The sequence below is a fragment of the Ornithorhynchus anatinus genome, chromosome 15 (genome assembly GCF_004115215.2).
Source record: "Ornithorhynchus anatinus isolate Pmale09 chromosome 15, mOrnAna1.pri.v4, whole genome shotgun sequence".
In the NCBI taxonomy this organism is placed as follows: domain Eukaryota; kingdom Metazoa; phylum Chordata; class Mammalia; order Monotremata; family Ornithorhynchidae; genus Ornithorhynchus; species Ornithorhynchus anatinus.
The window spans coordinates 822,407-841,999 of record NC_041742.1 but is presented as its reverse complement, the minus strand read 5'-3'; the positions used below and the strand labels follow the sequence as shown (position 1 = coordinate 841,999).

General features: G+C 62.9%; 1 protein-coding gene across 9 annotated transcripts in view; it reads left to right on the top strand.

The window, feature by feature from the left end:
- Positions 1 to 19,593, top strand: part of CACNA1G (calcium voltage-gated channel subunit alpha1 G) — a 58,386-nt gene that overhangs the window by 11,732 nt on the left and 27,061 nt on the right. For 7 of the 9 annotated variants that reach the window (XM_029079710.2, XM_029079712.2, XM_039914146.1 and 4 more), the window contains exons 5-15: positions 71 to 230; positions 620 to 911; positions 1,605 to 1,697; positions 2,813 to 3,611; positions 4,431 to 4,783; positions 11,155 to 11,306; positions 12,664 to 12,849; positions 13,245 to 13,359; positions 14,639 to 14,794; positions 17,912 to 17,980; positions 19,170 to 19,263. In XM_029079710.2, the coding sequence (XP_028935543.1) occupies positions 71 to 230; positions 620 to 911; positions 1,605 to 1,697; positions 2,813 to 3,611; positions 4,431 to 4,783; positions 11,155 to 11,306; positions 12,664 to 12,849; positions 13,245 to 13,359; positions 14,639 to 14,794; positions 17,912 to 17,980; positions 19,170 to 19,263 (2,469 nt within the window). The remainder of the gene's footprint in view (positions 1 to 70; positions 231 to 619; positions 912 to 1,604; positions 1,698 to 2,812; positions 3,612 to 4,430; positions 4,784 to 11,154; positions 11,307 to 12,663; positions 12,850 to 13,244; positions 13,360 to 14,638; positions 14,795 to 17,911; positions 17,981 to 19,169; positions 19,264 to 19,593) is intronic. The other 2 variants (XM_039914144.1, XM_029079714.2) reach the window with 1 other exon arrangement.

Here is a 19,593-nt window from a genome sequence, read left to right as displayed (position 1 = left end):
CTAGTGTAGCCGCCCTCCCCCCCCCCCAGCCCCTCCCAGGGGCCTCCTCCCTCAGTGCTGCCCCCCACAGGCATGCGGATCCTGGTCACCCTGCTGCTGGACACGCTGCCCATGCTGGGGAACGTCCTGCTTCTCTGCTTCTTCGTCTTCTTCATCTTCGGCATCGTGGGCGTCCAGCTGTGGGCCGGCCTGCTGCGGAACCGCTGCTTCCTGCCCGAAAACTTCAGCCTGTGAGTCCGGGGGTCCGGCCGGGCCTGTGGGTGCGGGGGCGGGAAGGGGGTTGCCGCTGCCTCCTCCCTGAAAACCTCGGGGCGAGTTGGGGAGGCGGGGCCGAAATCCCGGCCGGGGGACCAGCAGGCCGGGGTCCTCGGCCCGGGAGGGAGGGGAAGGAGTCTGGAGGAGTTACGCGCTCCGGTCGGGCCTTGGGGTGAAGGCGCCTGATCCTGGGGTTCAAGTCAGGGTCGTGACCCGGTCCCTTGGCCTCCTCCTCCTCCTCCTCCTCCTCCTCCTGGCTCCCTGATCCCCGGCCTGGCTGGCCGGGGCCGGATCGTTTTCCTCAGGAGCCCCCGTTTCCCCCGCACCCGTGCCGGTGTCGCCTTGACCCCCACCCCTTCCCCAGGCCTCTGACCGTGGACCTCGAGCGGTACTACCAGACGGAGAACGAGGACGAGAGCCCCTTCATCTGCTCGCAGCCGCGGGAAAACGGCATGCGGTCGTGCCGCAGCGTCCCCCTGCTCCGCGAGGAGGGGCTCCCCTGCAGCCTGGACCTGGGAGCCTACAACAGCTCCACCAACACCACCTGCGTCAACTGGAACCAGTACTATACCAACTGCTCCGCGGGCGAACACAATCCCTTCAAGGGCGCCATCAACTTCGACAACATCGGCTACGCCTGGATCGCCATCTTCCAGGTGCGGTGGGGTGATCCCGGGAATCGGGATCCGAGGCGCCTGGGCTCCCCGGTGCCTTGGCTCCACCTCGGCACCTAGGCTTCCGATTTCCCGGCCCTCCGGCCTCCCGGAACCCGGGATCCCGGCTCCCCGACCCCCCCCGCCCCGATCCCCGGGGTGCGGGCGGGGAGGGGAGACCCTGGCGTGGCCGGGGCCGTCATTCGTATTTATTGAGCTCTCACTGTGTGCGGAGCACAGCACTGAGCGCTAGGGATATAATAGACACCTTCCCTGCCCACGAAGAGCTCATCGTCTAGAGGGACCCAGTTTACACCTCGCCCCCACCCTCGAGGACCCGGAAGATAAGATTGGAGAAGCAGCGTGGCTCAGTGGAAAGAGCCCGGGCTTGGGAGTCAGGGGTCATGGGTTCTAATCCTGGCTCTGCCGCTTGCCAGCTGGGTGACTTGGGGCAAGTCACTTAACTTCTCTGTGCCTCAGTTACCTCATCTGTAAAATGGGGATGAAAACTGAGCCCCACGTGGGACAACCTGATCACCTTGTATCCCCCGCCAGCGCTTAGAACAGTGCCTTGCACACAGTAAGCGCTTAACAGATACCACCATTATTATTTATTGGTTTGCGTCGGGGTTTTCGGAAGCGAGGATTGTGCAACGAGGGCCAGGGAGAGGTTGAGTCGGCCTCCGCTTCCCGCAGGTCATTACCCTTGAGGGGTGGGTGGACATCATGTACTTCGTGATGGATGCTCACTCGTTCTACAACTTCATCTACTTCATCCTCCTCATCATCGTGAGTGGCTGACCTTTCGGGGGTAGGGGCGGGAAGGGATCCCCGAGGGCTGGGGGAGTTTGAGGAGGAGGCCGCCCCCGACCTCTCCCGCCGTACGGCCGAGGCGGGGGTTCTGCCCGGGGGCTCGGGCCAGGACGGGGAGGTGGGGTTGCCCCCGTTCCGTTAACAAGGAGACTGAGAGATCGAGCAGTCCCTGCCGGAGGAACCTTGTCCCTACAAAGCACTGAGGTCAGGAGGGGAATAGAAGGAGGGAAACCGAGGCACTGGGAAGTTGGGAGGAGGCGCACTTCCGGGTGATACATCAGACCCGACATGAGAAGTCAGGGTCCCTGCTGGTCCTCCGCAGACCGACGGCTCTCCTCTGTGCGGTCGCGGGACCGACAAGGGCCATTCGGTCAGTCGGTCGTATTTTGAAGAGCGCCTACTGTGTGCAGAGCACTGTACTAAACTCTTGGGAGAGTAGACTACGGCGAGAAGCAGACACATTCCCTGCCCGGAACGAGTTTACAGTCTAGAGGGAAGTCGAAATGGTGTGACCTGGTGGAAGGAGCACGGGCCTGGCAGTCAGAGGATCTGGGTTCTAATCCCGGATCTGCCGCCTGCTTGCTGTGTGACCTTGGGCAAGTCACTTCACATCTCTGTGCCCGCGTCCTCAACTATGAGTGAGGGATACCTGATCTCACCCTCCTACTTAGTCTGTAAACCCCTGAGGGACGTGGACTCGGTCCGATCTAACTCGTACCTACCTCAGCGCTTAGAACGGTGTTGAACACCTCCGGAGCACTTTAATACCATAAAAAGAATCCTCAGGGAAGCAGCATTGCCTAGTGGAAAGGGCCCAGAGCTGGGAGCCAGGAAAACGGGATCGTTGTCCCAGCTTTGCCGCAGGCCTGCCGTGGGGCCTTAGGCGAGTCTCCGGACCTCTCCGAGCCTCCGTTTTCCCGTCCGGAGAACGGGGATGAAACCCAGGCTCCGAGATGGGGACCGCGCCCGATCAGATGATCTCGCATCTAACTGGGCTCTGAGGCGCCCTCGATGACTGGGGTAATGGCGGGGGCTGGGGGCGGAGAAAGGGACCGCCGGCGCCCAGCTGTGCCCTCTCCCCGGCCGGGCAGGTGGGCTCCTTCTTTATGATCAACCTGTGCCTGGTGGTCATCGCCACTCAGTTCTCGGAGACGAAGCAGCGCGAGAGTCAGCTGATGAAGGAGCAGCGGGCGCGCTTTCTGTCCAACGCCAGCACCCTCGCCAGCTTCTCGGAGCCGGGCAGCTGCTACGAGGAGCTGCTCAAGTACGTGGTCTACGTGCTGCGCAAGGGCGCGCGGAGGCTGGCCGAGGTCTCCCGGCTGCTGGCCAGCCCCGGGGGCCGGCCGGGCCCGGAGACCCCCGCCGGCAAGGAGCGGGCCGGCCGGCGGGAAAGGCGGAGGCCGCGGCGCCGGCCCCAGGCCTCCGTCCACCACCTGATCCACCACCACCACCATCACCACCATCACTACCACCTGGGCAACGGAAGTCCGCGGACCAGCCCCGAGCTGGGCGACGTGGAGCCCGACCCCAGTCCCGGCCCCGGCCGCCTCACGCTCCCGGCGGCCCCGAGCGCCCCGGCCCCGCCGGCCCACCCCCCCGGGGGCGGCGCCGAGTCGGTGCACAGCGTCTATCACGCCGACTGTCACTTCGAGCCGGTGCGCCGCTCGGCCTCCGGGCCGGGCCCCGAGGGGCCGGGCGGGGGTCCGGCTGTGAGCGTGGCCGGGGGGAAGGTGTACCCTACGGTCCACCCGGGCCCCTCTCCCGAGGAGCTGAAGGAGAAACTGCTGGGAGAAGCGGCCGCCGGCCCCGGGCCCCCCACCCTCACCAATCTCAACATCCCGCCCGGCTCCTACGGCAGCGTGTACAAACTGCTGGACCCCCACAGCACCGGTGAGGGACGAGGGGGAGGACGGGGCGTCGCGGGGCGGAGGGCGCGGGGGCTGGGGGCATACAGAGGTCTCACGGCGACTCGCCACAGAGTGCCCTGGGGGTGGTTGGGGCGGTTAAGGGCGGTCGCAAGGTGCCACGTGGGCCGTGGAGGTGGCACCAAGGGGATGGGGGTGTGGGAGGGACGCCTCGATTGTGCCGTGTGAATCATTAGGGCCGGGGAAGGGGAGAGGCTGTGTGTCTGCCTCTTTGGGTCTCCAAACCGAAAAGTCCCATCTCCACGAAGAGGGGCTCTCCTCTCCGACCCCTCCCCACAAGCCGGGGTGTTTCTGAACCAGTCCTGCGATTCCGTGAGCAGAAGGGGCAGAAACAGTTGATTCCAAAGGGTCCATTTTACCATCTCATTTCCCCGAGCGCGCGCGCGCGCATGTCTGCCTTGAATTTCCTCAGTCCAAAGGAGGGAGAGGGGCTGCTGCCAGGCCAGGCTTTCCAGCCAAAGCCCAGGCGAGCTTCCACTTGGGAGTGACCCCCGTGGGATCCTCCCGGTTGTTCTGGGGCACGGATTAGTGGGTGAAAGCTGACGGGGACAGAACCGGATCGGGGAATTCTCTCTCCTTATTGCTGAATTGTGCTTTCCCAGCGCTTAGTACAGTGCTCCGCACACAGTAAGCGCTCAATAAATACAACTGAATGAATGAAAGAATGAATCGGGAAACCGAGGGTTCAGGGCCACGTCGACAGGAAGTGCAGGCCCTAGGATGCTCTAGATCTCTGTTTTGATCCGCCGAGCCCTCGCTGCAACTTTCTCCTTTCCCCTTCCAGACTCCTGCCATAGTTCCTGTCGCCTGGCTGGCCGTGGCAACCGAGTACCTAGCAGCCCCTGCGGCCCCTGCAGTCCCGACAACTGCCCCTACTGTGCCCAGGCCCTGGCCGGCGAGGCCGAGTTCACTGACGAGGACTCGGACAGCGAGGGGGTCTACGAGTTCAGCCAGGACCCCCAGGCCGGGGACGGGCGGGGGCGACCCCGGGCCCGGAGGCCCAGCCGGCCGCTGGCTCTGTGGGCGCTTGTGTGCGAGACTTTCCGCAAAATCGTGGACAGCAAGTACTTTGGGCGCGGGATCATGATCGCCATCCTGGTCAACACCTTGAGCATGGGGGTCGAGTACCACGAACAGGTAAGAAAGGATCGGCCTCTCCTGGTGATCCGCTCTCCCAGCCGGGCAGGCCTGCAGATATTCGTCACGGATGATGGGTCGACAGATCAATTAACAGCTGGTACGTGTTAAAGGCTTGCGAGGTGTGAGCACGCTTCTAAACGCTGTGGTGGATAGAAGCTAATCAGGTTGGAACAGTCCCTGTCCCACAAGGGGTTCACAGCCTTAATCTCCATTTAACGGATGAGTTAACCGAGGCACGGATAAGTGAAGGGACTTGCCCGGGGTCACACAGCAGATAAGTGGCACAGCTGGGACTTGAACCCAGGTCCTTCTGACTCCACAGGCCTGTGACCTACCCACTAGGCCATCTGGTAGAACGGGATGAGGAGCGGGGTTTGGCTTGATGGGTTTCAAGGACCAGGGTGGCTTGGTCCAGGGCTGGGGAGAGCAGTGGTCCTGCCGCCCCAGCTAGATTCCCCTGGTTGCAGAGTCAGAGCTGTGGGGTGGAGGTCCGAATTGTACATTCCAAGCGCTTAGTACAGTGCTCTGCATTTAGTAAGCGCTCGGTAAATACCATCGAACGAATGGAGGGCCGTGCCCACCCTCCTGTTGGAATCCCTTGGTTGTTGGAAAGGAAGCGAGGGAGGGAGAACGACGTCTCCGATAAACCCAGTTGTGTCTCGGACCGAGGAGGAAACGAAAGGTTCTTCTGCCCAGGCCTGCGATATGGGTGGGGGTCCCAGGGACCTCCCATTTCTCTCACACAAGCCCCTCCTCTCCCTCTCCATTCTTCCTCCTCCTCCTTTTCCCTCTTCACCTTTCCACCTTTCCTTGAGGGAAGAGAGCCGGATGGACCTACCCCGGGGGTTTGCGGTGCACTAGGAAGTGAGTAAGGGCCTGCTTTTTGCCGGTGGGGAAACTGAGGCACCAAGAAGGGAAGCAGCCAGCTCCTCCCGGGTAATAAGAGATACTTGTATTCAGAGCTGGGAAGGACCTTCAAGGTCACTGCAGCTGACCTTGCAGTGAATGGAGATTGGAGCCCACAGCCCCGGTGTCTCAGTGCGGCCCGGGGAGGATGAAGAGTGGTGCGGGGTTGAGGGTCCTGGGGTCAGGGGTCAGTTGGAGAGCCCGGACTGGCGGCCTAGGGGCTGCGCGGGAGAACGACGTCTCCCGGGGCCTCCGGGGGCGGGGAGGAGGAGAAACCGAGGAGGGGAAGGGTCCCGCTGGCTCCTCATTCCGAAAGGCCCACCACGGTCTCCGCGTGCAGGTTCGGATCGGGAAGTCTTTGCATAGGAGTTGCGTTTCTCATTTACAGTTTATATGGGAAAAGACAACTCCCATCCCCCACCCGTGCCAGGCAGGGCCGGACTAGCCCAGCGGCTGGCTCCCCCTAACCTTCCCCCCACGCCCCTCCCTCTGAGCTCGCTGCAGCTGGACGGGCCCCGCCTGCCCCAGCGCCCGGCCCCTTCCCCTCTGGGGAACCCCCCAGACCCGAAGCCCCGGCCGGGAGGGTTCTCACGGCCCGGCAGGCGGCCCGCTCTCGGGAGACCTTTGGGAACACAGTGTGCGTGGACGTCGGCGGGGGCAAATCCCAGATTGGAAACAGCAGCTGGAGCTGGAAGTGAAAGGGGGCGGTGTTTAGGTGCCTGGGAACGGGCCGGGGATGGGGGACAGACAGGTCTCTGGAGGCAGGGGCAAGGCCCCGAACGGTTTCTCAACACCTCTGCTCGCGCCCGTGTGTGCTGGGGAGGTGGAGGAGGGTGTCGGTGGGGTTTTTTTTGGTGGGGAGTGCGTACGTGTGCATGCGCGTGCACGTGCTTGGAGTCTAACCCAAACCTAGTGCTAAGCGGCCCCGGAATGCACAGGCCAGGGGAAGGAGGTTGGGGTGCTTGATGGCAAGGACCCCGGAAAAGGGCCACGTATCCCCTCGGTGCCCCCAACCTTGTTCCTCATCCCGACTCCAGAGCCACGATCCTGACCTCGAGTCTTTGTTGACCAGAGCTCGGGCCCGAGACAAAAGGGGCGTCGGGAGTCTCACGCAGGCCCAGGTTTCTGCACCTGGGGCTGCGGTGGGTAGGGAGCTTTAGGGGAACTCAGCCTGCGTGAGCCTGTGGGTGATGGTGCGGACTTGGGGACCCACTGGTGTTTGTGACTCCCAGGCAGTGTGAAAGGAGGGGTTGGCTTTTCAGCACAGGGAAAGAGGGGGAGCGGAAGAGGTCGGTACGGTAAAATCTAGGGGAGACCCTTGCGCGAGACGAGGGCCTGAGCTTCTACCAGGTGTGACTCATTGGCACTAGCTCTGTGTGGGCAATGGGGTCATAGCCCCCTGGTTTCCAACCGTGGGGGGGTGAGGTTTTGTCTCCCCTCCCTCCCCGGCTGTCTCGGCCGGACTCCAGCTTCGCTAATCCCGGGCCTCTGACCGCCGGACCTGGGAGCTTCCGAGCAGGGTTGGAAATTCCCGAAGAGTCTGTCGCTTTCGGGTCCCTTGTATACTCCCTCCTCTGCCTCTGTCCCCAGTCGAAAACATGTCACCGATGGGGGTCTCCCCCCGGAGAACCCTGCAAGAGATTGGAAACCTTGCCAACTCGCCTGGGATCAGGGCCGGAGGACCCCCAGGACCCATTTTTTGGTCTGTGTAGTTTTTAATGGTATTTGTTAAGCTCCCGGTCTGTGCCAGGCGCTCTACTGAGCTCTGGGATGGATTCGAGCTAATCAGGTTAGACACATGGGCTCAGGGTCCTAATCCCCCTTTTACAGAGAAGGTAACTGAGTCACGGAGAAGTTGAATGACTCGCCCAAGGTCACGCGGCACACACCTGGTGGAGCCGATCCTCTGACTCGCTACGCTAAGCCACACCGCTGCTGCCACGGTGGTGCAGAAGCATGTGAAGCAAGCCGGTCTCTCCTCCTCTCCTCTCCCCGCCCTGATTTTTCCCTTCTCCGACGGAGCGTGGGGCTCTGCTCTGGGCGGGGAGGATGGCGCTAGGGAAGAGTGGGAGGTGGGCCCCTATCATCGATGCAGGGGGGCAGGTCTGAGTGTCGCCACCGGCTGTATCCCCGCCCTCTGACCCGCACCCCCTTGATAAGCCCCTAAAAGGCTGATCCGGCTCCATCCCCGGGAGTGGCCCAGTGCAAGGTAGCTGGGTGACCCGGAGCCGGGGTCAATGCTACTTCCTCGGAGGCAGCTCTTCTACTGCAAAGCCTCCGCTCCCAGGGGCAGGAGCGCAAGGACCTGAGGCCCAGAGAGCTCGGGGGAGTTTCCGAAGGTCCCACAGCAGGGCGGAGAGGTTGAAGATGGGGCTGGGTAGGTTGGGCCGATCGACCTTCTCCACCTTCTGAGAAGGTAGCCCAGCCTCTCCCAGCCCTCCCTGGGAGGGGAGCCCAGCCCGTCCGGGACTCCCTCGGTCCCCGGCGGACGACGGGCGAGGACGGGGCCGAGCGAATCCCGGATAGGCAGGGGAGGGGGCGGCGGGACCCGGTCAACCCGGGCAGCCAGACGGACCCACGGACCGCGGAGGGGGCCTGGCACGCTGACGGGCCGAGAGACAGGCAGACTGATAAACCGGCAGGCTGACAGGCTGAGAGACAGGCAGACTGATAAACCGGCAGGCTGACAGGTTGAGAGACAGGCAGACTGATAAACCGGCAGGCTGAGTGGGCCGTGGGCCCCCGGGCCGGGTCGGAGGCCCGTTCCTCTCCCAGAGCCGGAGATGATCGGTGATGGTGTCAGAATGTGTCTGGATGGTTTCTATTTATACGCCAGCGAGCGGGCCGATCCAGGGGAGGGGGCGGAGGGGGCGGGGAAGGGGAAGGCGGCCGACGGGGTCTCCGGAGAATGGGCTTAACGGGGGTGGTCTTCTGCGGAGGCCCCGGCCCCCTCCGTCTCTTCCCGCGACCTTCTCGGGCATCTAGAGGGAAGCGTGTGTTTAGCCGTGCGTGGTGCTCAGCTGGTGCCCGATGGGCCGGGGCGGGGGCCACGGCTCTGGCGGACCCTCAGTGGCGATAGAAGCGACGCTCAACCAGTTCAGGGGATACTCGGGGTGCGGGTGACCGCCCGGCTCTCCAGACCACCCGGTGTCGGTTCGAGCCGGGACTGCCTTCCCATCTCGCTTTTTCTGCGGCTGGCTTAGGTGGGGTTCCGGGGCATAGTGAGGAGAGGGGGGTAGGAAGCGCTGAGAGGAGGTAGCTGGGGAATGCCGAGGTCTGCAGGCCAGAACCGGGCTGAGGGGTGGGGGAGGGGGAGGAGAAGATTGTGCTATCGCTGGCTGCCCGCTCCTCGCCGCCGGTCCGAGGACAATGAGGGGAGAAGGGAGGGAGGGGAAGGGCAGTGGGGGTGGGTTCTGGGAGGATAAGGCAGTCCTCCCCCGCACCCACCGCTGAATAGTAGTCCCCCTTTTTCGTCCCTCCCCAAATCCTCTCTGGATCCCTGCTCTGCCTCTCCAGGCCTGAGCCTCACACAACAGACCTCCCCTGCGTCCCCCTCCCTCTCCTCCCTCCCTTCTTCCTTCCCTTGCGACGGTCTACTTGTGAGGGGTTGGAGTAGAGGAAGGTGTGGCTTGCCTGGAGACTTCCCAGAACAGGAAAGATTCTTGCCTGACTGGGCTAGGAATGACACCACCTGGTCCCGAGGCAAGGGGATGGATAGAATGACCTTTCAGAGGGTCACTCTGCTTACCCCATGGGAAAGAGTGGGGCGGCCCCCGCCGGGGGAGGGACTTTGATCTCTGACGCTGGATCGCCCCTACCCCGGGTGCCCGAAATAACTGCCCCCAAGACCAGCCCACAGTGGGAGGTGGGGGAGGGGGAGGGGGAAGTGAGTTCCCAGGATAAGAGCTGGCGCCAGGCCAGACCCTGCCTCCCTCCCGGACTGCTTTTCCTCCAGATTCTCTCCCTTCCCCGCACTGTCCCCAGCAGCCTGAGGGTCTTAGGAAGGGCAGCTGCGCGCCCATCTGGATGGGCAGACCCCCAGCACTGGGGACCCCTTCCTTAGGACTTACCCCCCCCCCCCCCCCCCGGCCAGTGTGGGCCAGGTAAGGCAGCTGGTTAGAAGAGGAAGGGCGGTTAGATGGGGCAGGACCGGGGCGGGGGGCTGGTGAGGGGGTGAGATGGTGCCGTGGTTAGGCGGGGAGCCGTTCTGAGGGATCTGTAACGACGACAGAGGGACAAGGGAGGAAGTGAGAATGAAATGGTGAACGAGCCCGGATCTGCCCAAGCTTCACAGCCACGGCTCCCACCGCCGCAGATCTGCCGTGGGCTTATGCCGTCACCCTGCCGGGGAGGGGTCTGGGGCGCCCTCCCTGCAGATCTCCCAGAATTTCCTCCCAGACGGCCCGCACCCTCTGACCCCAACACGTCATTCTCTTCTGTGAGGAAGGGGGTGAAGAGCTGGCCCCTTCCCCCACGCGTCGGTTCCAGGCAGCAGCGTGAACCTAGAGGAAAGAACCTGGGCTTGGGAGTCAGAGGGCCTGGGTCCTCATCCTGGCTTTGCCACCTGTGTGCTGAATGGGCTTGGGCACATCACTTTAGCCGTGCCTCAGTTTACCTCATCTGTAGAATGGGGATCGAATCCCATTTAGACAGTGGGCTCCATGTGGAGTGGGGACTTTGTAAAACCCGATTACCTTGTACCTACCCCAGCACTTAGCCCAGCACTAACGAACTTAACAAATACCACAGTAAAAGAAAAAAGCACACCGCAGGGAGGCACGGGGCGGGCGGAGGGGCCCGTACCCATCGTGGTGCCCCCTGGAATTCAGGGAAACGGCACAGCAAAAATGGCCCCGGTGACAGATGGGGAAATAGAGTCCGTGTTTCTATTAGAAGCGCCCTCGGTCTTGGGGGCAGAACCGTCTCAGGGCACGGTGCCCGGTGACATCCCCGGATGGGATGGGGGTGATGCGGAGCGAGCCGGGAGATGGTGGGAGGAGGTGAGAGCGGCTGGTTCCGAAAGCGTTGTCGTAGAGTAAGCGCTGCGCGTGTGTGTGTTCGGTGTGTGTAGGTGTGTGTACGAGCATACGGGTGGGTGCGGGCGCGTGAGAGAGACCGTGTTTCCGACGTTTTGGAAGGAGTCAGACAGTCTACAACTGGCAGAGAAGCCTGCCGATTCCACATGTCGCCGAACTAGTGAGTGAATGTGTGTGACACACGTGCCCACACGTACACACCCACACGTACGCGAGTCTCATGCCGTCTCTCAACTCCCCACTGGAGCTTGACGGGGATGAGGTCTCAGCAGGAGAGGGATGCAGGTAAGGGGACGACTCTCTGCTGGGAATTACCCACCGGAGAGTCGACCCCCTCCCTGCGTCCCTCTCCTGTTGAGCTCCCCGTCCCCTCCTCTGGGGTCCGGCCCCACTTTGGCCCCAGGCCCACCCTGTGTTTCTCCACAGCCCGAGGAGCTGACCAACGCCCTGGAGATCAGCAACATAGTCTTCACCAGCCTCTTCGCCCTGGAGATGTTGCTCAAGATCCTGGTCTACGGCCCCTTCGGCTACATCAAGAACCCGTACAACATCTTCGACGGCATCATCGTGGTCATCAGGCACGGTCCTGAGCCTGGCTTAGGGGGGCCGGGGGGCTCGGGGAGCTGGAGGGTCATTGGTTTCCACAGTTCCTCGGGGCCGACCACACTCCCGTTGGGCAGTGTCCACTGACACAATTACTGGAGTGATTAAGTGGTTACTCCTAAGCGCCTAGGGGGGATACGGGATGATCAGATCGGCCGCATTCCCTATCCCACAAGGGGCTTAGGGTCTGAGGGAGGGAGAGCGGAGATCTTATCCCCGTTGTACGGAGGAGAACGCTGAGGCCCAGAGAGGTTCAGCGACTGGCCCGTGGTCACCCAGCAGGCCAGAGGCAGAGCTGGGATTAGAACCTGGGTCCGCTGGCTTCCGTCCGTGAGCCCTTCCCACTTGGTCCCGCTGGGATTAGGTCACCCGTCCTCGCTGAGGCTTCCCCCTGGACTGGGCGGCTCGGGGGAGGCGGGAAATGTCTTGCTGAACCCCACCTCCCAAATCCAACCCCTCCGCACTTCTTCGCCTCCCCCTCCGCCACATTTCCCTCCCCTTTCCGTCTACCACTCCCGACCCTTTCCTTCTAGGCTCTCCGCCGCTACAACAAAGGAAGAGGGGCAGGGCCTTTGGGAGACCCAGAACTGGGAGCTCCCATTAGCAGCGATGAGGAGCGGGGCCGTGGGAAAGCTCAGAATAGGGGGCTCCCATTAGCAGCTACGAGGGGCAGGACGGTGGGGCAGCCCATGTGGCTCAAGTCCTCGGAGATCCCGGTCGGGGGTTGCGGGGAAGAGCCCAGAGAGGTCAGGCCTGGACCGGCCGCCGGCCCATCCCCGCTACCCAGCCCATCCTCCGACCCGGCAGAGACTTGATTCTATTTCTGAGCTGGATTCAAATGGTATAGGTGGCGATCAGAGCCAGTGCTCCCCGAGCAGTGGAGTCCTTCGGCAGCGGGGCGAGCACGGGGAGGAGCGGGAGCTGGAGGTTGGGAGGTGGGGGGAGCTCTGACCGCGTAGCTCCCCTATCCTGGCCCCCCACGGGGGAAACTGCCCCGGTTTGAAGGTGGGTCAGCGCCTCGACGGTCACAGTGATAGCCTGAGCCCGAGCGGCAGACGGCGCTGAGATCGAACTGCCCAGCCCGGGCCACGTGGGGAGCGGGCTCCAGATCCTCTTCTACCCTTCCCCCCGTCCTTCCCCATCCCCACTGGCCCACACCCGGCCAAGGTGGTCGGATCTGGGGGTCTGGCCTTGCTCCAAAGGGACCCCGGGAGCCCGTCGGACATCAGGACAGGGCTGAGGCGGGTCTCCGTCTCCCACCCCTGCGGGCCCACGGGCTGTTTGATCCTGTTTTCTCGGGGCCGCCCTGACTGCCCGCTGTGCCCCCTGCAGCGTGTGGGAGATTGTGGGGCAGCAGGGCGGCGGCCTGTCCGTGCTGCGCACCTTCCGGCTCATGCGGGTCCTGAAGCTGGTGCGGTTCATGCCCGCCCTGCAGCGCCAGCTGGTGGTGCTGATGAAGACGATGGACAACGTGGCCACCTTCTGCATGCTGCTCATGCTCTTCATCTTCATCTTCAGGTACGGGCGTGCCGAGGCCTCCCTGCAGGCGACTCCCGTCCTCCGCGGCCCCCGGAAAAAGGAGCCCCGGGCGGGGGGGGGGGGGGGAGGTGGGACCCCATTCGGCCCCTCCTTTGACCTCCTCCCGTGGTCATGCTCTCCGCGGGGGTTGACAGCGGCGGGGTCGACCTCTCCCTGAGCCGGGGCTCATTACTGTTGGACCTGGGAGGGGGAATCCTAAGCGTGCCCCGGGATCGTCTCTCTCTGTTTCTGAATTGTACTTTCCAAGCGCTCAGTACAGTGCTCTGCACACAGTAAGCGCTCAGTACCATAGAATGAATGAACGAATAGAGCCCCCGGGAAGGGTGGGACGGAGCGGCAGGCCGAGGCTTAAACTCCTTCCTTGGGCCCGACAGTATCCTGGGCATGCATCTCTTCGGGTGCAAGTTTGCGTCGGAGCGGGACGGGGACACTCTCCCGGACAGGAAGAATTTCGACTCCCTGCTGTGGGCCATCGTCACCGTCTTCCAGGTACTCCGGGCGCCGGCCGGGCCGGTGGGGGTCCGGGGGGCAGTTGGGGAGAGCTGTGGGGTCAGAGGAGGCCAGAGAAGAGCTGCCCTTAGTAATAGCCAGCTCCTCAAGGGTAGGACAGCCTCTTCCGCTTCCATGGTTTGCTCCCATGTGCCTGGTACTGCACCCGTGTCCTGTCCATCACAGGCACCCAGGCAGTGCTCTGCCCACGGTAGATCCAACAGTCAGTGGTATTTATTGAGCGCTCACTGAGCGCTTGGGAGAGTATAACCATAAAGCAGTCCCATTCCCTGCCCATAACTAATTTACAATCCAGAGGGAGAGACAGACAGCAAATTATGGATAGGTGCAGAAGTGCTTTGGGGCTGAGGGTGGGTTGAATAAAGGCTTCCGCTTCAAGAGTTTAGGCAGTGCAGAAAGGAGAGGGAGTAGGGGAAATGGGAGCTTAGTCGGGGAAGGCGTCTTGGAAGAGATGTGATTGTATAGAGAAGCAGCGTGGCTCAGTGGAAAGAGCCCGGGCTCGGGAGTCGGAGGTCATGGGTTCCGATCCCAGCTCCGCCACTTGTCGGCTGGGTGACCTTGGGCAGGGCTCTTAACTTCTCTGTGCCTCAGTTCCCTCATCTGGAAAATGGGGATGAAGACTGTGAGCCCCACGTGGGACGACCTGATTGCCTGGTATCTACCCCAGTGCTTAGAACGGTGCTCGGCACATAGTAAGCCCTTAAATGCCAACATTATTATTATTATTATTATTATTATTAATGGCAGAACCAGAGATCAGTCAGCTCTTACTGTGTGCAGAGCACTAGACTGAGCACTTGGGAGGGAGAGTATCATACAACAGACACATTCCCCGCCCACGACGAGCTTACGGTCTAGCGGGGGAGACAGACCTTAATATAAATAAAGTTATGGACTTGAGTGTTGTGGGGCTGGAGGGGGGTTGAATGAAGGGAGCAAGTCAGGATGACGCAGAAGGGAGTGGGAGAAGAGGAAAAGAGGGCTCAGGGAAAGCCTCTTGGAGGAACTGTGCCTTCGTTAAGGCTTTGGGGGAGGTTAACTGTCAGATACGAAGAGGAGAGGTGTTCCGGGCCAGAGGCGGGACAGAGGTGAGAGGTCAGGGGCGAGATAGTGGAGATGGAAGTACAAGTTGATTGCCTTGCGGGAGCGGGGGCAGCCGGGACCGATTGACTCAACATCCTCTGTTGACGGTAGGGGCGTTCAGGGGCCCGAGGGACCATCCACAGCTCCTTACCCTGCTCCCCCCCGCCCCCGCCAGATCCTGACGCAGGAGGACTGGAACAAAGTGCTGTACAACGGCATGGCCTCCACCTCCTCCTGGGCGGCCCTCTACTTCATCGCCCTCATGACCTTCGGCAACTACGTCCTCTTCAACCTGCTGGTGGCCATCCTGGTGGAGGGCTTCCAAACCGAGGTACCGCCCCCCGCCCTTCCTTGGGGTGGGAACCGGGATCCCCGGGGGCTGAGGGGTGGGGGCCGCTCTCGGGGTCCCGCCTCATCCACTGTGTGCCGGCGTCTTGTCCTGGATCACGTGTGTGTGTGGGCGCGCGTGTGCGTGTGTGTACGTGTTTGTGTTGGGGAGGGGGGTCTGTGGTGTCAGATGCCGGGGGGCGGGCGCTCTGGGTCCGTGTGACATCCTCTGGAAGCCTCCGGAGGAAGACACCTACCTCTTTCTGGGGAGGTGGGCGCGTGGGTGGCCCTGACCCTCCTGCGTCCGACGGAAGCTCAGTCAGAGCCGGCCCGAGGCCGTCCGATTCCCTTCTGGACCGAGATCGTCAGGGGCTGTCGGCGGCGAGGGAGAGGGAGGGGAGAGCTGACGAGTCCAGGCGGTGTCCTCGGGGCTGGTAGCTTTCCAGAGGCTCCATCTCCATCGCTTCACTGATCCCGTATTGATGGGCAGGCCGGGAGCTGCCGAGTCCAGCTTCCAGAGAGCGAGGACCGTGCAGCTAACTCTTAGACCCTCCCGAGTGCTCGATCCGTTGCCCCGCACCCAGTAGGTTGGAAGTTCCTTGAGGGCCGGCTGACTCTGTTTGTCCTCTGCCAACTGTCCAGTCCAGTGCTCGCTACAGTTCAGCGCAGATTGGAGGCTCAGTAAACACTAGCGGTTAATTGGGCCCTGGACACTGTGGGCCGGTGGGGGCCGTTTCACAGACCCGACCTGGCCTCCGGAGAGCTGACCGGCCCGGCGATACTCTGTTTTCTGGCTAGAAGTGACGGCCCTGCCTCTCCCCTTCCACTTCTCCTTTCAGTCTCTCCCTTCCCTCCTGCCCTGCCTTTTCTCTCCTCCTTCCCTCTTCAAGTCTCCCTTCCTCTCCTCCCCACTCCCCCCGACCCCATGCCCGATTCATTCTCTTCATCCTCTCTGCTCCCCGTCTTCCCTCGGATTCTCAATCCCTCCCCCTCCCTCCTCTCTCTTTCCGTTAATCTATGGTGTTTGTGGAGCAGCCGCTTGCAGAGCACTGTATTTAAGCGCTCGAGAGAGTACAACAGAAGCACGAGACGATCACGGCCCACAAGGAGCTCACAGTCTAATGGGGATGTCACTCTGGGACGGGGGTGCGGAATCCGGCCGCGGGGGGCTCCCGCCGACAGGGACTGAGGCTCAAGTGGTGACGGGTCTCAGTGAGTGGATTTTGCCGGGCAGCCGGTCGAGAGAGGCCCGGATGGGCCCTCTGGGAGGGACCGGGGCGACCAGTCCGGGCGCCACTTTGAAGCTGACTTCAAGGTCCGCCAGCCTGGGGTGCGTGGTTAGTCGGACAGGGTAGAGTCGTCGATGACGGTGAGACCGAGGTCCCAATCCCGCCCCGTCCCTCTCCCCACCGAGGCGCTAGCGGTCCGAGGCACGCCTCTGCCCCCCTCGGATCTAGGGGACCGAATCGGAGCCCTGACCGGGACTCACTTGGCCGCCACTTGTCTGCGGTGTGACCCTGGGCAGGTCACTTCACTTCTCGGTGCCCCGGTGACCTCATCTGTACAATGGGGATTGAGACTGTGAGCCCCGTGTGGGGCAGAGGCCTGTGTCCAGCCCAATTCGCTTGTATCCCTCCCAGCGCCCGGTGCGGTGTCTGGCACATAGTAAGCGCTTTAACAAACGCCATAATCATTATTATCACCCAACCTGGGCCCTCGGCCGGGAGGCTGCCGTCCACCGCGGGCCCCTGGCCACGTGCAGCGGTTTGGCCGGCCCGGCCGTTGCTAGGTGACGAGCTCGGGTATAACCCGGCCGCTGGCGACCGGCTCGCAGCCTGGCCGGGGGCGGGAGGCGGGGAGACGCGCTTGCGGACCCCCAGCCGGGCCGGATCCGCAGCGCTTCGCCGGCGAGGGGCGGGAACCCCCTTCTCCTGCCAGCGGGTCTCCGCGGGGTTGATCCTCAGCCCCTCCTTCCCCCTCCCACGGGGGCTTGTACTACTGGCCCAACTCGATCGATGAGTCGAATAATTCCCACCAGGCCTTTTAGAGGCGGCCGGGGCTTCCCAGCTCACGTGCTTCCTCCTGACCAGATCTTGCCCCCTTCCCACCCCTGAGCACAAACCCATACCCCGCCTTCTTACCTCCCTGCAGTGAAAAGACTTGTGAAAGGGATGGGGTCGGGGCGGGCGTCTTTCCTTCGTTCATTCGTTCACTCGGTCGTATTTACGGAGCGCTCTCTGTGTGCGGAGCGCTGTACTAAGCATTTGGGAAGTACAGTACGGCAATAAACAGCCGCAATCCAGGTTTCGATGCGGGGAGGCAGAGCTCAATACAAATCGATTATTTTATTTCCCAGCTACTGTACCGCGAGTCAGTTTGGCAGAGATCCTGAACCAACCTGAGGGTCAGTTGTAAAGAGGCAGACCCAGGGGGTTGGCGGCCGGGGGCAGCGCCCCGGTGGCCAAGGCTCCTGGCAAGGCTGGGGTAGCGGGATGGGCGGAGAGAGGCCCGCCGTCAGCAGCGCTATGAGAAGGGATATGATATATGAAAAGCAGCGCGGCTTAGCGGAAAGAGCATCGGCTTGACAAATCGGAAGACGTGGCTTCTAATCCTGGCTCCGCCACTTGTCTGCTGTGTGATCTTGGGCAAGCCGCTTAACCTCTCTGCGCCTCAGTTTACCTCAACTGAAAAACGGGGGGATCAAGACCGCGAGCCCCACGTGGGGCAACCGGTCTACCTTGGATCTATCCCAGCACTTAGAATAGTGCTTGGCACGTAGTAAGCGCTTAAACAGATGCCGTAATTATTATTACTCTCCAGTTTCTACTGACCCTTTTCCCCAGTGGGGGAGGGGAGCGGAGGGCGTTTGCCACCATCCTCCCGGACCGTCCAGCCGGGACCCTCCCACGGTCCCTGCGGCCGCCGCCCCTGGATCCCCCGCCTCCTGTCCACTCCGTCTTCTTTCCCCACCACGGGGGTCCATGCCTGTCTGTCTGTCTGTCTGCCCATCTCTGTCTCTGTCTCTGCGCTGCCCCCACCCCCCCTGCCCCCGGCTGTCACCGGGGGACGGAAACCCCCCGAGCCTGACCGTCCTCCCCCCTCGTGCCTCCTCCCCATCTAGGAAATCAGCAAACGGGAAGAGGCGAGTGGGCAGCTGAGCTGTATTCAGCTGCCTGTCGACTCCGCGGCGGTACGTACCGCGCGTGCCCGGCAGGGTCTCGCGGCTGTCGTCGTCGTGGTGATGGTGGTGGCCGTGTGCCGGTCGTGTCCCCGTGCGGTTGGACTCGCATTCCCGGTCCCGGCCCCCGCGGACCTGTCGGCCGGGGCGGGAGGGCCCCGGGGTTCGGGGGTGAGGGCTCTGGCTCTGCCTCTCAGTGAGTCCGGTCAAGGCCCGGTGAGGGCCTGAACCCTCGGTCTGAACCCTCATTCTGGGGAGGCTGTCGAGGAGGGGGTTAGGCAGACCTCGCGGGGGCGGATTGACCGTTGTATTGGGCGGGGGGCCAACTCCCTGGCGAGCGCCGAACCCTATTTGGAGGAGCAGGCCCCCTCGGTTCGCCACCTCGGTCGACTTGGATGGGGTCGGGACCCCCCAGGAGTGGCGAGCTCCGACTGCCCACCCGCGGCGGAGGCAGATCCCGTCAGAGGTGGGGATCTCAGCTCCCCCCCAGAGCGAGAGGCCGAGACCCCCCCCCCCCGCCCAGGCCCCGGGGCAGCAACTTGTCCATCGCCCCGAGGGCAGGGGGGTGGCGGGGGGGCCGCCGAGCCCCGCGCTGACGATCCCAGTGAGCTTCGTTAGGGTGTGAAGGGAGCTGATGAGAAGGATCCCCCGGAGACACCGATCAGGCAATATTTACCTCCTCCTCGGCCCGAGGAGCGGTCGGGAATATGTAATAACCTCTTACAGGCTCGCGTCCTCCCGGGGACCCGGCGTCCTGCCGGGGGGGGGGAGGAGGGAGGGAGGGAGGGACAGAGCTTGCCACGGTCGAGCCGTCGCCAGTCCTGGCTCCGGCTCCCACAAGGAACTAATGGGGCAAGTGACGGCCGGCGTGCGGATCCCCGGGGGGGTGGAGCGCAGACGTGTGCGTGGATGCGGAGGCGTGTGTGTGCGTGCTTGCGCGTTTCTATAGCCTGCTATAGCTGGAGTGCGGGGGGACGACAGCCTGGGACGCTCCGGTCCTCTGCGGAGAAATGGATCTGGTGACCTCTACCCGCGGGTCAGCGAACTGGGGAAGGGGGAGGGGGCGCTCAGCTCGTGACGAGGGTCACGCTTGTCCCCGGGGACCGGTGCCCGGGACAGATCGGTGTTGGGGTGTCAGGCCCCCGGCCTCTCCAACGCACGGGCCGGCGTTGCGGGTCCTGACCGCGTCTCGGCCCTCTAGGGAGATGCCACCAAATCTGAGTCGGAGGCCGACTTCTTCTCGCACAGCCTGGAAGAGGAAAGCGGAGGGAAGAGGAATCTCCCGAGCCTGGCGTGTGAGTGGTTTCCCCGGGGCTGGAGAGGGCTGGGATGGCGTGTGAGTAATAATAATAACGATAACAGCGGTGGTGTATCTGTTAAGCGCTATGTGCCAAATGCTGTTCTGAGCGCTGGGGGAGGTACAAGATAATCAGGTCACCCCAGGTGGGGCTCACAGTAGAAGCAGCATGGCGTAGTGGAAAGAGCACGGGCCCGGGCGTCGAAAGGTCACGGGTTCTAATCCCAGCCCCGCCACTTGTCTGCTGTGAGACCTTGGGCAAGTCGCTTCACTTCTCTGGGCCTCAGTTCTCTCATCTGACAAATGGGGATTGAGACCGTGAGCCCCA